At 38.2% G+C, this 15209-nt stretch overlaps 1 protein-coding gene across 1 annotated transcript in view; it reads right to left on the bottom strand.

The window, feature by feature from the left end:
• The window catches only part of Ofcc1 (orofacial cleft 1 candidate 1), a 286130-nt gene that overhangs the window by 144988 nt on the left and 125933 nt on the right, over positions 1-15209 (bottom strand). Inside the window, exon 11 of the mRNA NM_172143.2 lies at positions 1705-1787. Within this exon, the coding sequence (NP_742155.2) occupies positions 1705-1787 (83 nt within the window). The remainder of the gene's footprint in view (positions 1-1704; positions 1788-15209) is intronic.

A 15209-nucleotide genomic window follows, 5' to 3' on the forward strand; every position in this document is an offset into this window, starting at 1 on the left:
TCAAGCACAGTGGGCCCTGATGAGCAGAGACAGTCTATGGTTTTAGAGATTTATTGTAGAAAAGCAGGGAGAAAGAGAAAAGGTAGAAAGAGGGAGCCCGGCCATGTGGAGAGAAGAGGGAAAGGAGGGAGAGAAGGAGAGCTAGAGATGAGAGTAAGAAAGGTGAGAGCTTAAGAGAGCTAGGAGGTCCTGAGCAGGCCCTTTTATAGTGGGCTGGGCTATCTTGTAGTTGCAGGGTAACTGTGGGGAGGAGCATACCTGGCTATTGTCAGGTAACTGGGGGTGGAGTCTAGCCAGAATGTCAGGGGCTTGGGACTTTATCTGCATGACCAATAGTCACAGAATTATAGAGTTGGGGGCTCTGGTGTCAGGCACTTGTCTTTGGGAACGTGGCTCACTGTTCTGTCCCGTTTAGAGTGTTCTATTGGGTCTCTGGAGCAAGCCTCACTCAACCAAAACAGGCTGCCTTTCACTGCCCCACAAAGGATCTTGCACTTCATAGTTCAGGTTTAAACTTGTCAGACTCCATCCAGCAACCAACTCCATTGGGCTTCTTTTTCTTCCTAGCATAGGCTAGTCAGCACCCCCATCTTTCCAGAACCACATGTGCAAATGGTTCTCTGACGTTTGATATTTGAAGAACCAGTGTTTCTCTTCCAAAGTTCAGGGTAAGCCTTATTCCTCCATAGCCGCTCAATGAATATCAACTGGAATTTCAAACACGAAGTCGAAATGCAGGCCTACTTAGGAGTCTGGTGTGTCCGAATAGTAGTTCATTGTGAAGAGGGTTGAGGCAGGAGGACTGCAAATTTGAAGCCTATCTAGGTAACTTAGTGAGCCCTTGTCTCAAAACAAAGTGTGAGAAAGGACTGTGCATAGAGATGAACGGTACAGAGCTGAACAGCACAGTGCACACCTGCTGGAAGCAAGGCCTCTGCTTCATTTCTTACCATGAAAAGAAAGAAGGAACAAGGAGGGAGGGGGAGAGAGGGGAGAGAAAGCAGGAAAGGAAAGGAAGGAAGAAAAAAGAGGGAAGGGAGGGAAGGAGGGAGGGAGGAAAAAGAAGGAAGAAAAGAAAGAAGGAAACTGCTTAATTGAATCTGCAAACTCATAAAACAGTTTTTATAATAATTTTGGGCTTTTTATACTAATTTTATTCACGTCCATCTTTTCTCCTTTCTCCTAATTGCAAAGTTTGTTGTTAACAGTAAGTATTAGAAACCCTGGGAAGGCTTTAAAAGACTGATGTCCTAGAATGTCCATAGCCATTTTTCTCCCGACAACTGCCCCTTGTTAAGATCACTCAAAGCAGGGAAGGAGAATCTATGTATCTGCATCAGTTTTCCTAAGCATAATTGAAAAATCCGTATAAACCGGTTCTAGACCGGTTTAAATAGTGTCTGTTGTTTTAGAAACACAGCGTGATTAACACATTTTCTAATTGTCCTCTCAAGATGGAAAGTCACCTAGACAGCTTAATTTAAACTAAACTTGCCAATAGCATAAAGAAGTCTGAGTGGGATGTGATAAAACTTTACGGGCGCTATAGATTTGTCAGGCATTAGATGCTTTGTCATATCCCACACTTCAAAACCAGTTTGAAGAACAAATTACTCTCAACCTGGAAATACATTTTAAGAAATCATAGCTAATAACCAGTAATTATTATTTTCATGGTCTTTCTAGGACCAGCCTTCCTCTTACCATAGCTTGCAAGTCACGGGCTTCTTTGAAGAGGCACAGATCACAACCCCTAGGGCAGGAGTCAGTTTTATTAGAAATATTCCCTAGAATTAAAAACAAAAAGGTGACAAAAATATATTATCAAGATTTTTCACTTTTCCAGCGATGTAATCTTATAGCATTGACATATAAGAACTTATAAAAAGCTTAGAAAATATATAAAAGATATATAGATAGATGATAGATAATAGCTAGAAAATATAGATAGATAAATGTTAATAGACAGATACTTTTAGCTTAAATACAACCACAGCATATACTTTCACCTAAACTTCTATTTTTAATTCAATGAGAAGTTAGTCATGTTTCTAAGACATGAATGTGTCAATCCCCTTAAGCTGAATTCTTTTCCCTTGGTGTCTGTCATATTGTAACCAAGTTTATACCATAGCCAAGGAATTCCTAACTCCACCTGCTCATGTAAGCCATGTTATATTTGCTATCCTGTATTTCATACTCCAGGTACACACGCACACACACACACACACACACACACACACACACACATATATGAAGGTATTCATTCACACAGGTAATTATAAGAGACATAAAGGATAAAAAATATTGTATGACTCTCCCTATATTCTTTCTTACTCAATGATATCTGATTGAATTCCTTTTAAATCAGAAATTGAAATCCACTGTATTTTTCATGTAGCATAGCATCATAGCACCATGGAAAAGTGACTTGTTGAACTAGTCTCTTATGTGTTCCTTATTTATTTTTATTTGTTTCTACCCAAGAGATCAAGACAACAAAATCATCTCAGTGGTGTTTATTTGGAAGAACAGCTGGAATAAAGATAGTGTCTGTTTTAAATATGAATAGATGATGGTAAGCATCTCTTCCTGCCATTTATAACAGCCTCACTATGTAGTTCAGGATGCCTTCTTGTTCATTATCATCCTGCCTAAGAGGGCTTCTACTATTGGAATCACAGGTAGCAACTACAGTTACCATCAGTAAGTTGATTTTTCAAAGTATATATTGGGCTGCAGGAGATAGACAAACCACTTTCCGTACTAGTGAGAATTGTATAAATGGCAGGTGAGCTTGTTTGCCTACTGACATGGCAATGGAGACAAGGGCCTATTGGGAGCAAGCTGACCAGTTAGACTCACTGAATCAGAAAGCTTTTGGTTCAACTGAGAGACTCCACCTACCAGAATAAGATAGGGGATCCATCAAGGAAATGTCCCCACATTAACTCTGGGCCTCCATAGGCAATGCATACTTAGGCACACACACACACACACACACACACACACACACACACACACACAAGCTCTGTATAATAAAATCTATTCTCCTAAATCCTTGCTACAAAAGGACCATTTCTGAATTACTAATTAGTGCTACAGCAGGAGACAGTGAAATCTCCTACTGAATTTTTATAGGACCCTCTTGTCCCCTTGCATATAGAATTCTTGACAGTTTTTATATATATATATATAAAATATATATATCTGTCATTCGCCATGGGTATGTCATAATGCTATTTCATATTTGCAATAAAGTACGCATTTTATTATTAAAGTGCACTTCTTAAACGAATGAGACCTTTTAAAAATCTTAAATGTGAGGTTTCCAGTAGCTGGCACTGCCTCTTCACATTGATTTTTATTTTACTATCCTGTTATTTCTTGATTAATCCACAGGTATGCAACTTTTATTTATCATTCTCTCTTGAGCACATACTGTATACTCTATGTAATCAGATTTTTTTTTACTAACTCCTTTTGACATTGTATTTTATACTAGAGAGACTTCCCAATGTTATAAAACACAATTTATTATTATTATTATTATTATTATTATTATTATTATTATTATTATTATTTTATTTAGCTTGTTTTTCTACTTCATTTATTCTGATTCTCTGTATTGCTGGTTGGACCGAGTTGAGAGCATTTCTGTTTTGAACTCCCTGTAAAGTCCTCTTAGTTCTCTGTTCTGATGTGTGTCTCAATTCAACTCTGGTATTTTCTTTTACCATGTAGAGTCAGATACATAGAGATCAAAGTTGGATGTGGACTGGTGCGTGCCTGGCTTTGGAAAAGGAGTGTTGAGAGAGACCAAAGCCCTGGAAAGTTAAAGGATATGGAAGGCAATGTCTAAAAGAGTTTACAATTGTTCCCAATGGAGAGTAGTCAGCTTGAGAAAGCCCAGCAGCTTCAGTGCCCACACTGGACATAGAGGGGCTCTCCGCCCCACCCTCGCACACTCCAGCCCATGAGGCCATCAGTGATGATAACTTTTAAGGTACAGAAAAGACACAAGAAGAGTCAGAAAATACACTGTATCTAAGAACTGCGGTCCATCACACCTTTTAGGACCAGCTTAAAGAAAAGTGTGAGCAGGACAAAGGCCCTAGCTCTGTTGAAAATGTCTCTCATCATTGCTAGTGTGGACCAATCATAAATGGATAGTTGAAGACCTGAGGCAGGTGCTATGATTCATCACAAACTCCCCCAAGTATGTGTGTAGCTCTGCTCTCCTGCCCTATGCTATGTGTTTAGGGTGAAAGGGAAGGGACGGGTTATCTCTTTCCTTGCAATTCAACAATTTGGATGAGAGGCACAGGCAACTTTGTGTCTGAGTTATGCCTGGCTAAGTTCAGGACACTTCAATCTAATTTGTACTTTGAAGTTCAAATTACTGACTTATGATTTAAATACTGTAAACTGCATATATTTTACATGTTTAGCTCAGAAGGTTTGAAATATAAACCCCTATGTATCTACCCCACAAGTCAAACATAAAACATTTCTTTATCATGCACACACACAAAGATGCTATTAGATCCTGCATACACTATTGGATCCTATGCACGCGTACACACATGCTTGCATGTGCACATATACTCAGACAGACAGAGAGAAAGAGAGATAGTCTTGTAACAAAGTCATCTGATTTCTATCACTGTAAGTTAGAAATCAGTCACAAGTGTTTACATCTATGGAATGATGTAATATTTGCTTCTAGCTCTGGCTCCTTCCACTCAGGAAGTTGCTAAGACAAGACATGCCCATGTCTTCTCGTGGACAAATATATGTATAACTTTTGGGGAATATAAAAAAGAGTAATATTGTATTATTTGATAAATTTTCACTTAATTAAGGAACCCTTTAAGCCTTGCAAAATGCTTATTCCATGTTATAGTGCTCGCGGTGATTTATGAACATTTTCTCCAAACCATGTTTTCTTTTCTTTATTTTTGTTCAGATTTACTTGTTTGTTTGTTTGTTTGTTTTTTATTGCATGAGTCTTCAATCTCTGCCATCTGTTGCATATTAGGGTTTTGGGTTTTTTTTTTTATGTCTTTAGCTTAAAGTCTACATATAGATTCCTAATAGTAGGTATTAATGTAGCTATACTACTTTTTTATTGAAAACAACTTTTGCAAACAGTATATTCTGATCAGTTCCGCCTTCTTCGACTCTTCCCAGATCCTCTCCGTCCACCCAAGTCTGTAACTTACTTCTCTTTCTAAAAAAAATAAACAAAAAGAGAAAACAAACCAGAATAAACAAGAGAAAGAACAAGAAACTCTCTGTCTCTCTGTCTCTCTCTGTCACTGTCTCTGTCTCTGTCTCTGTCTCTGTCTCTGTCTCTCTCTTTCACACACACACACACACACACACACACACACACACACCAATAAAACCACAAAATCAGGAACATAATATACAAGCCAAAGACTGGTAAGACAACCTCTCCCCCAAACAGAAACCCAAACAAAGTGATATGACCAAAGGTCTGCAGAAATGCCATTTGGCCATCTAGGTGTACCTCCAGTGAGACTTCACTGGGGAAAACTAATATCCCCTTAGTAAGTTATTTGCAAGCTCCTGGAGACAGCGTCTGGGCTAGGGATGAGGTCCTGCATCCATTCCCCCCCCCCCCCCCCCCGCTCAGCACAGAGACTCCATCTGGTGTGAACCTGTGCAAGCCTTGTGCATGCTTCCACAGTCTCTGTGGGTTCATAGGTGTCAGTCCTGTAAATGTTTGGAAGCTCTGCTTCCTGTCATCTTCAGTCCCCTCTGGCTCTTACAATCTTTCTGCCGTCTCTTCTTCGGAGTTCCCCGAACACTGAGGCGAGGATTTGATGAAGATACCCCATTTAGAAATGACTCTACCCCGACCCCAATCTCTACCCCACTCTCTACCCACCCAAATTTGTATCTTTTTAAAATTATATTTTCAACTTGCATTGTCCAAATATTCTTGGGTATGTAGCCTTTCTGTGGAGTGTATTTAGTAGGGGCTATATACTCTTAGGGAAAACTGTCTATCTCCCAGAAGCGCCAATAACCCCATGGCTATAACTGAGTTTGGGGCTTGTTCTGCCTGGGGCTTGAACAGGCTTAGTGCATGCTGTCCCAACCCCTGTGAGTTTATGTCAGCCATTTGGTGGTCGATAGCATTGTTTGTATTATAGAATATGTTGATTTTCCCTGTTTCTTACTGTCTGGATTTCCACCTCACCCTGGAGATTCAGCATGGCTCAATTTTGCAATTTTTGGCATTCAACTCAACTGAGGATGTTCAATCCTGTGAGTTGACTTTTTTTTTCCCAATTTTGAAGAAATTTTCAGTTAAGTGCTTTCTAAATTTTTAATCACCAAATCTTTGGTAATTTCATACAATGTGTTTTTTAGTATATCAACTCCCCACCCCTCTCCCCAATTCCTCTCTGATCCAAATCCTTCTCCCCACTTCTCTTTTTATCTAATATCATAGAGTCCAATTGAGGTTAATTTGAAGTATATATTTTCCTTTTTACTGTTCTTTTCTTCCTAACTCTCCACCACTTAGGCATCAATCTGGGGACTTTGTCTAAAGTTCTCTGTCAGTCTGTCCAGTTTCCCCAGCTCTCTCCTACATCTTAGATGGGTTGGTTTCTATTGCTCTATATCCAGGCTCACAGTCTTTTCCTTTTGCCATTCTGATCAACTGTTGAACTTTATTATTGTGTCTTGGAATCTCAGTTTTGTGTTTGATTACTTGGCTTTTCTTTTGTTTTGTTTGATGACTTCCTGTCTATAGAAAAATACCCCAAACTTCCCTTTGCTTTTTCTTTAAATATGTGAGCATATCTATATTGCCTTCTCAAATAATTTTCTCTAATAAATTATTAAAGGAGTCATATTAGAGCTATTTTTATTCACAGTTCCCTTTCTTATAAGTATAGTTTAGATTTTTCCATTTCTTTACATGTCTGTTAAGTACAATTTCTATTATAGATAATGCAAAAGATGCTGGGTCCTGCTATCTTCCTCTGAAAGGTTTTAGTATTTTTTTTTTGTAGTTCATTTACTTGCTTCTATGTTTAAAGTTTTAGTGTCCAATTTATATCTGATTATAGGGGTCTGTGAAGAACTCATGAGCTTACCCAGTCTTGCCTAACTTGGCTATAACCAGTCTCAAAGAATAACGTGTCTGCGTCTGCTAATGGCCTACAGACAGACTAGGTAATGGTAAGGCGGTCTAGAGATTTGGAGTAAGCTCTCCATGCTGTGGCCATCTATTCACACATAAAGACTTGGGTACCTTGACTTGAAATTGCTAGCATAACTTCTCCCACTGGGCTTGATCTCCTTCTCTTCCTACTCTAAAAATCGCTATGGTTCCACTTCCGGTCTACAATAGCCACAGGACACAGCCCCTCAGCAATGTCCACAGTAATCTGAGGCTGCTGTGTCCTGATCACCTCTCTGTCCCAGACCAGGAAGGACTCTGTAGTATTGGCACCTCTTTGCTGCCAGCTCTGCTCTGTAGGCTCCAGTTTTGTGATCTTCTCTGAAAGGTGAGCTCTGTCTATTGAACTCAGCAGAACGCCTCTGCTGTGATGGCATGTCAGCGTTTGACAGCTGGAATGTGTGTCTAGGTAGAGAAACCCAGATCACTTGTGAGGACTCACACACAAATATCTCTGATCTCAAGTGTTATGATCATGTTTCTTCATACCAGAACCCTTGGCAGTAGCTTCAGTTTTTCTCTCTAGTTTGACAGTGAATTATTTTAGAGAATCCTGTATAGTACCTGCTACCCTATGATAATTAAAACCAGAAATGGAAAAAATTGTTTAATATCTTAATTAAAAGATGGAAATGAATACATGTCCTTGTCTGGGCTACCTATGGTCCATTTTATGTGTTAATAATACAAATGTAGGTTAATTATTTTGAAAGTCCCCTTTATTTTATGGAAAGCCATTCTATTTAATGATCAGGTCCTCTTATGATGAGAAAAGGATAAAATGTTTACAAGTCACACTAACCCGCAGATGCCTTTGGAGTATGTCAGCTGGTATCACCCAGACAAAATAAATGGAACAGTCATATTTTTAATAATACATGAGGAACACAAGGAAAACACTTGTCAAAATTGTATAATATTATAGTACTCTCTCTGTATATAAATGCATATGTTTATGAAAGTGTATTTTCTCCCCGTATGCTAATCTTTTTTACTTGGCATGTTTTTTAATGGTTTTTCCAAATGACCTTTGCAAAATTAATCAAGGATCTGACACTGTCCTTTGGAGAAATACAAAGAAAGAATGCCTCTCATAATAACTTTTTGCATGAAAAACAGCCAGAGAATGACAAAACAGAGGAAACATTAATACTGGAGAAAAAAAAATCAAACCTTGAAAGGGAAGCCCACTGAAAAACACTTGCTTCTTGTCAGAAACATTTTTATGGGTCTCTGAAATTCCATTTCCCTTTTATTTTCTACCCTATTGTTTTTATTGCTTGAAATCCGACAGATTTTTCAAAAACAATTCACTAAGTAAAACCCACCACGTTTTCCCAAGCACTCCGACGCCGGGAAGCATCTCAAATTAAAGATTAATAAAACGTACAGAAAGTGCATAGAGAAATATAAATACAAAGAACCAAGGGGAAAAAATGTCTGCGATTAGACAAGATGGAAATCTAAGCAGAAATTAAACTCAGTTGTATTCCACTTCCTATTCTTTTCCTAGAGAAAATTAGGGCTGAAGTGAGGCGGTTTTCCCCCTGTAATTTAAATGTTAAGCTGCCAGATGTGTGTCCCATGCTTCAAGAGGGAAGCTTTGCATTATTTAGCATATTAAGAATCACAGAATTTTAAAAAGGGCTCCTTTATTGCCTGGAGGTTCCAATTAAGTAAACCTTAGCCTGGTACATTTAAAACTTGCAATATATGAGATTTGCCTTCTTTTCTGGCCACAGTCAAGCCTCATCTATATAATAAATAAGGAAAATCCTTAGGATGACATAATTTTTCTTTTGCTTGAGGAATTAAACCTATCTATTATTTTAAGAAGTTTTTAATGGAGGCCAGCAATCTAGAAGACAACTGAAGGTTCGAAATGCCTTTTTTTTTTTTAATCATAGCAAGTTGAGTCTCCTATTTATGCCAAGCGATACATGCTTCATAGAAGCAAAGCCACACCACTGGTCTTCCCTCTTTGCTCTCTCTGCTTCCTCTGTGATCCTCCAGTTCTACTCTTGTGAGACAAGACAGTTGCAAGGAGCAATGAGGTCATTGTTTTTTAATCAATACTACAGTTTTGTGTTTGAATGAATGTCTGTCTGTCCATGCGTCATGAGCTGTCTGACCACGCAGCCCTAATTAAGTGCCCTTTCAGCAGCACGTGGAAGGAGTTCCAGTAGCTGAGCTGAAGTCCAGAAAGAGATGGAGGTTCTGAAGGCACACAGCATTCATAAATCATAGCCTTAAATACAGCCATTTTTGCCATTTTAGAAAATGTCAAAGGTGTCAACTCTGTCCAAATATACCGCTTAACAGTGACTATTTTAGTAAATTGACTTGAAATGCATTCAGCTAACTGACAGTCAGAAGCACATAATCTAGTTCACAGGACAAATGAACAGTTTAAAGGCCAAAAACTAAGCAACAAACTACAAATTCTTAGCAGTGTGCTGCAATGACCATGGCTGCAGTCACAGGACCAAATCCTAATACTAACGTGTTTATGGGCTTCAAAAGTACTGACTCCAAATTCTGGACATGTGCTGGTTAATACAACAAACCCATTCAACCCGACTCAAACATCTAACTAATTTTGCACAGCAAACAAATTAGGATTTATGTAAACACAAATAAAAGTTGACAGCATTCCGTGCTATTAGCACGATTCGATCCAGTAAGATTGGAAACTGCCAAGATGCTTCAATCATCGGCATGTCAGCATGTGCCACAATGTTAGGAAACAAACAAATGAGTTTCTTCTCTTGTATTTTTCAAGAGGAAAATAGGATTAACAGTTGAAGCTGGACAGGTGATTCAGGAGTTAAGAGAGATTGCTGCTCTTACAGAGAACCCAGGTTCAGTTCCCAGAACCCACTGTCAGGTGGCTCACAGCCAATTATAACTCCAGCTCCAGGTGATCCGATGCACTTTTCTGGCCTCTGCTAATATTCACACACTTAGGTGGGCACACCCTCTAACACACACACACACACACACACACACACACACACACATCTTTAAAATAAAACTAAATTTAAATATTAAAGTTGACAAAATATTGAGTGCTTAACCTATGTTATTCTCCTTAACACCCAAAGTGTGTAGTGAATGATAGAATGTATCCATCTAATATTTTATTAATTTTTCTAGAAATATGAAACAGCTCAATAATTTAATATTTAAGGATATTGCAATGTACCTGGAAGCAAGAATACAACGACATCATCCTTAACTTCAACTGGTTTAGACCAGGAAGCCCACATCTGTCTCATGTGGATGGACACACCAAAGCATATTTGAGTGACACTCATGAACATTTGCATTCAGTCAGTTAAGAAGAACACACATCTACACAATGGATTTCCATTTGTGAACACATTTGGGCATGTTATTTACTTACCTCAAGTTGTTTATGAACTTCATAACCAGCAGAGGATGTCTACCAACATGTTACCAGTATTTGAATCATTTTCCTCCATAAGACTATACAATATTCATGCTTGCATGCCTTGCCTGATAAAATATTTCCATAATGTAAGAAATGGATATGCTTTCCTTTTCTCTTTAAAAACAGCCTTTAGACATTTACCAATTCTGCTTACATAAGAAGATTCTACCCTTTTATGATAATCAGTTTCTTTTTTCTCCTTAGTTTTAACAACATTAAACTCTCCATTTTACAGAAGATGAGAGAATCCAGAAATTTCAATGTCCTCTTTGTGAACTTTTCCTGGTTATCATCAATTAACACTTCCACTGAACTTAGAGAAGTCAACGCTATTTGAAATAATGAATATTTTTACCTACTTAATTTACCATCGATACTAGAAAATCTGAGATAGGACTAGATGATGTCTTAGACTGATACCCCAATTCAGCAAGGTCTATGCAGAGTGGAGTATATATTGAGTATTATAGAAATCTGCTAAGTAACAAGAGGTGGCTTTATGAGCACCTGCCAACACTCAAACTCATGTGGCCAACAGATGAGCTTATATGAACACAATAAATTTGAATTAGCAATCAAAATGGAAAGACAGGAGGAAAGTTGTTTGGCAATCATCAGTTAAACACTCTTAGAAATAATCTGTAAGTCAAAGAGAACGTCTTCAAGAGTACTTGCATACTTCCTAATTCAAGAGAAAGTTGTACTAAGTCCTTGGCAGGATGACCCAGGATCCTCTCTGATGCTCTTCTTTCCAGCTACTAGAGACATTTCGCTCACAAAACAACTGCATATTTCCAAGTGGCACCAGGATAAGTGATCCCAGTACAAGTTCCTAACATAAGTAGCCCTTGGCATGAGTCCAGAGACTACCTCCCCAGTCATATACACTAGGTGGCTCTTCATCCTCCTCAGCATTCGCAGAAATTCCCCAGTGGAAAGCCAAGAAGCAAATCAAGTCGTGTACACTGAGATAATTCAGTATCATTCCAGTTCTAACTACAAAATGTTCCCAGTCATAAATCTTATGTGATAATTATTGTTAAAGAATGAAATAAAACATACATGCTCAGATGAAGGAAAACTGAAGGACAAATGTCATTGGAACATCTACCCTCAGAGAGTGATTACAACAAAGAAAAGCAAGGTCAGGGACAAAAGAAAAACAAAAGAGACTCAGACATTAACACATGTACAGTGCACTAGCCTTTCTCTTATGAGTGTCAAAAATCATATTTGTTGATCAAAACATAATTTATAATTCACATATTTTCAAGAAAGTGATATTTTAAAGAGAGTAAGAGTATGAGACCTGGAGTGGAAGAAAGGCACACACAACTGATTTAAAATAGTAAAACACAGACAGGCAAAAGTGATATCACATGTGCCCACCATCATGTGGATGCTGATGACAGAAAATGATTAAGACAAGTATTATACAAGCATCACAGAATATGGTTGCAGGAACTAAGTTGAGGTAGAAGACATTAGTGGATACAATCTTGTGGGACCCCTGCACAATAGTCAGCCTACTGTTGACAAAATACTGTTATACAGTATAGCATCTCTACCCCCAGTGCAACCAACAGGAAGACCAAACAAAGAGACACACCTCAAAACTATAAACAAACAAGGATGGGATCCTAGCCAGTGTTCAATAGTCTACATACAGAGAAGCTAGTGGAAGAGAACAACATCAGAAGAAGCAAGAAGAAAGCAAAATTTAAAATGCCAGACTTAGTCTCTATCATACTAATAATTATTGTAAATGTAGGCTCTGACTGCTTCAATTAAAAGATAGATATTAGCAAAATGAGCTTTTGAAAAATGCCCTGATTAGATCATAGATATTATTACATAACAGTGATTACTCAACAGAATAAATCAAAGTAAAAAATTGAAAAATTAATCATTTAATCACTAATATTAAAAAAGTCAAGATTGACTATATTAATATGAGAATAAAAATAATTCAGAGCAGGAAAAGACCATTACATGTGAGGAACATTATATAACAACCCAATTATCAGTGTACCAATAAGTTGTTACAGACTCAATAATTTGTGGACAAATAGTGGACTTTCAACAATCACTAAGCAAAAATCAGGCTGAAGAGAAACTGAATTATCAACTATAGTTAAGGAATTTAACACTCCCTTCCCCCCAGATGATAGAATTACAGAATAATCAACCTACAAGAAAGACATAGTTTATATGACAAACACAGCCAACAGACAGACTCTATGCACATACACACATATGTAAGTCAGTCCCTACCGAGTGCCTATGGATAATTCACAAGTACACCTTGGACCATGAAGCAAGCCTCATCACATTTAGACAAACTGAAATCATACAGAACATGTTCCATGGTTATAGTGAAGCTGCACTAGTGATCAAAAACAGAAAGGTAAGAAGAAAAAAAAATGTGAGCAGCCAGCAGCTAAACAGCACAATTCTAAATAACCTTTAGTTTAAAGAGAAAGTTTTAACGAAAATTCAAGAAAAAATTCACATTAATGAGATGAACCTATGCTAAGAAGAAATTTTATAGCACTAAATACTTACATTGGAAAAAAAGAAGAAAAATCGGTCATCTAAGGTCCCATATGATGAACAGCAACAAAAGAGTCCAAAGCAAGGAGGAGGAAGAAAATGATTGTAATATGAGTACAAATTAATGAATGTTAAATCAAGGGGAATTCATAAACAATAGAACAAAATCTGGCTCTTTAAAAACAATAAAGTTGATAAATGAGGAAGACTAACTAGGAATGTGAGAAAAGATACAGGTCCCCACTACCAGGAAGGAGAGAAAGCCATTGAAAAGAAATTAAAGAGACCATTCTAACAGTGTCCTGCCCATACCTACAATGACTAAGGAAAAAAAAAATGGACCAATGTACTACACATGGCAGCATTTGGTCATGACAGATATTAGTTTGGTTAGTTTTCCTGAGGTTACGTATCTCTATGTAGTTTTGGCTGTTTTGGGACTTGCTATGTAGATCAAGGAGGCCAAGAATAAACAGATATTTTGAACGGTCCCGTAACCATTTTAAAAAGATGAATTAGTAATATAAAACTTCAGGCTTGTTGGATTCTGTTGAAATTCTAAATATCCCTACTCTCACAAAAGTCAGTCAGTTTTAGTGGCTCTGTGACAGAGCTGGCCTAAACAACTTAGACATAGAGGGTTCACCTCAGCTCTCGGGCTTCCGAGGTGTTGGTGCTTAGTCATTTGGCACCACGGACTCAGAAAGAGTCATGGCAGACAGATTGTGTAGCAGAGCAGCATCTTCAGGTCCTTGCTCACGTAGAAGCAGAGGTAAAACCGAGCAGGAATCACCTTCAAACATACAAGGCATGCCTGCTGCAAAGCGCCACCCCCATCTACAGCCAAGCTCCTAAGTTTCCAGTGCCTCCCCATAGTGCCACCAACTGAAGATTAAACAGTCAACATATGAGCCAGTGAGAGACACTTACTATTTAAACTACACAATCTGTTCCTGAAAGTTGAGGGAAACACATCTACTTCCTTGTTTTACATAGCTACTCTAAGCTTAACATCAAAAGCAGACAAAGAAAAGACATAATCAAAGACAGTGGGTCGGCATCTCTAAGTAAGACTAGCAGGAAGAAGTCCTCTGCAGATTGAATCTGAGAAAATTGAAATCAACACCATGTGAAAAAAATATGAACGAGGAAACTGGAGTTTATTTTAGGTATGCAATGTGCATTCAGATGTTTAAGTCCTTCATCCTAGTGGCCTCACTTTTGCAAATCATATTATTGTATTTATTAAACAATACTCAATTCTATGAAATTCAAAACCCATTTGTGGTACCAGGAAATGCTTCCTTTTGACTAAAAACAAAGCAAAAAAATTTTTGATTAAAAGCCAGGAAAAAAAAAAAAGAATGCTTCCCTTGTTTAAAAAAGAAAGAAGAAAAAACAGCAAAGAGGATTGGAGAGGGGGTATTATTATCATCATCATCATTATTATTATTATTATTATTATTATTACATTTTCTTTATTTACTTTTCAAATATTATCCCCTTTCCTGGTTTCCCTCCGAACGTCCCCTATCCTCTCCCTCCTCCCCCTGCTCACCAACCCACCCACTCCTGCTTCCCTGTCCTGGCATTTCCCTACACTGGGGCATCGAGCCTTCTCAGGAACAAGGGCCTGGAGAGGAGTTTTTTATGGGTAAAGTTTTGCAGTGAAAGGTTGAGAGCCTGAGGAGCATTTATCCCCAGCACCCGGGTGAAGATCTGGGCATAGTGGCATATGCTGGTCACCCCTGGCTTGAAGGAGACAGATGAGGGGAGAAGGGAGGATCCCAGCCAGTCTAGCTGAAAAGGCAAGTTCTCATTCCAATGACAGATCCAAACAAGAAGATGCCCAACTTTGACCACTGGCCTTATGCACTATGCAATATGCACAGGTCAACACATTCACACACACATGCACAGCATGCACATATAGGTACACATACACAAAGAGATATTTTCTCACTGCTACGGTTAATG

The sequence above is a fragment of the Mus musculus genome, chromosome 13 (genome assembly GCF_000001635.26).
Source record: "Mus musculus strain C57BL/6J chromosome 13, GRCm38.p6 C57BL/6J".
Taxonomy (NCBI): domain Eukaryota; kingdom Metazoa; phylum Chordata; class Mammalia; order Rodentia; family Muridae; genus Mus; species Mus musculus.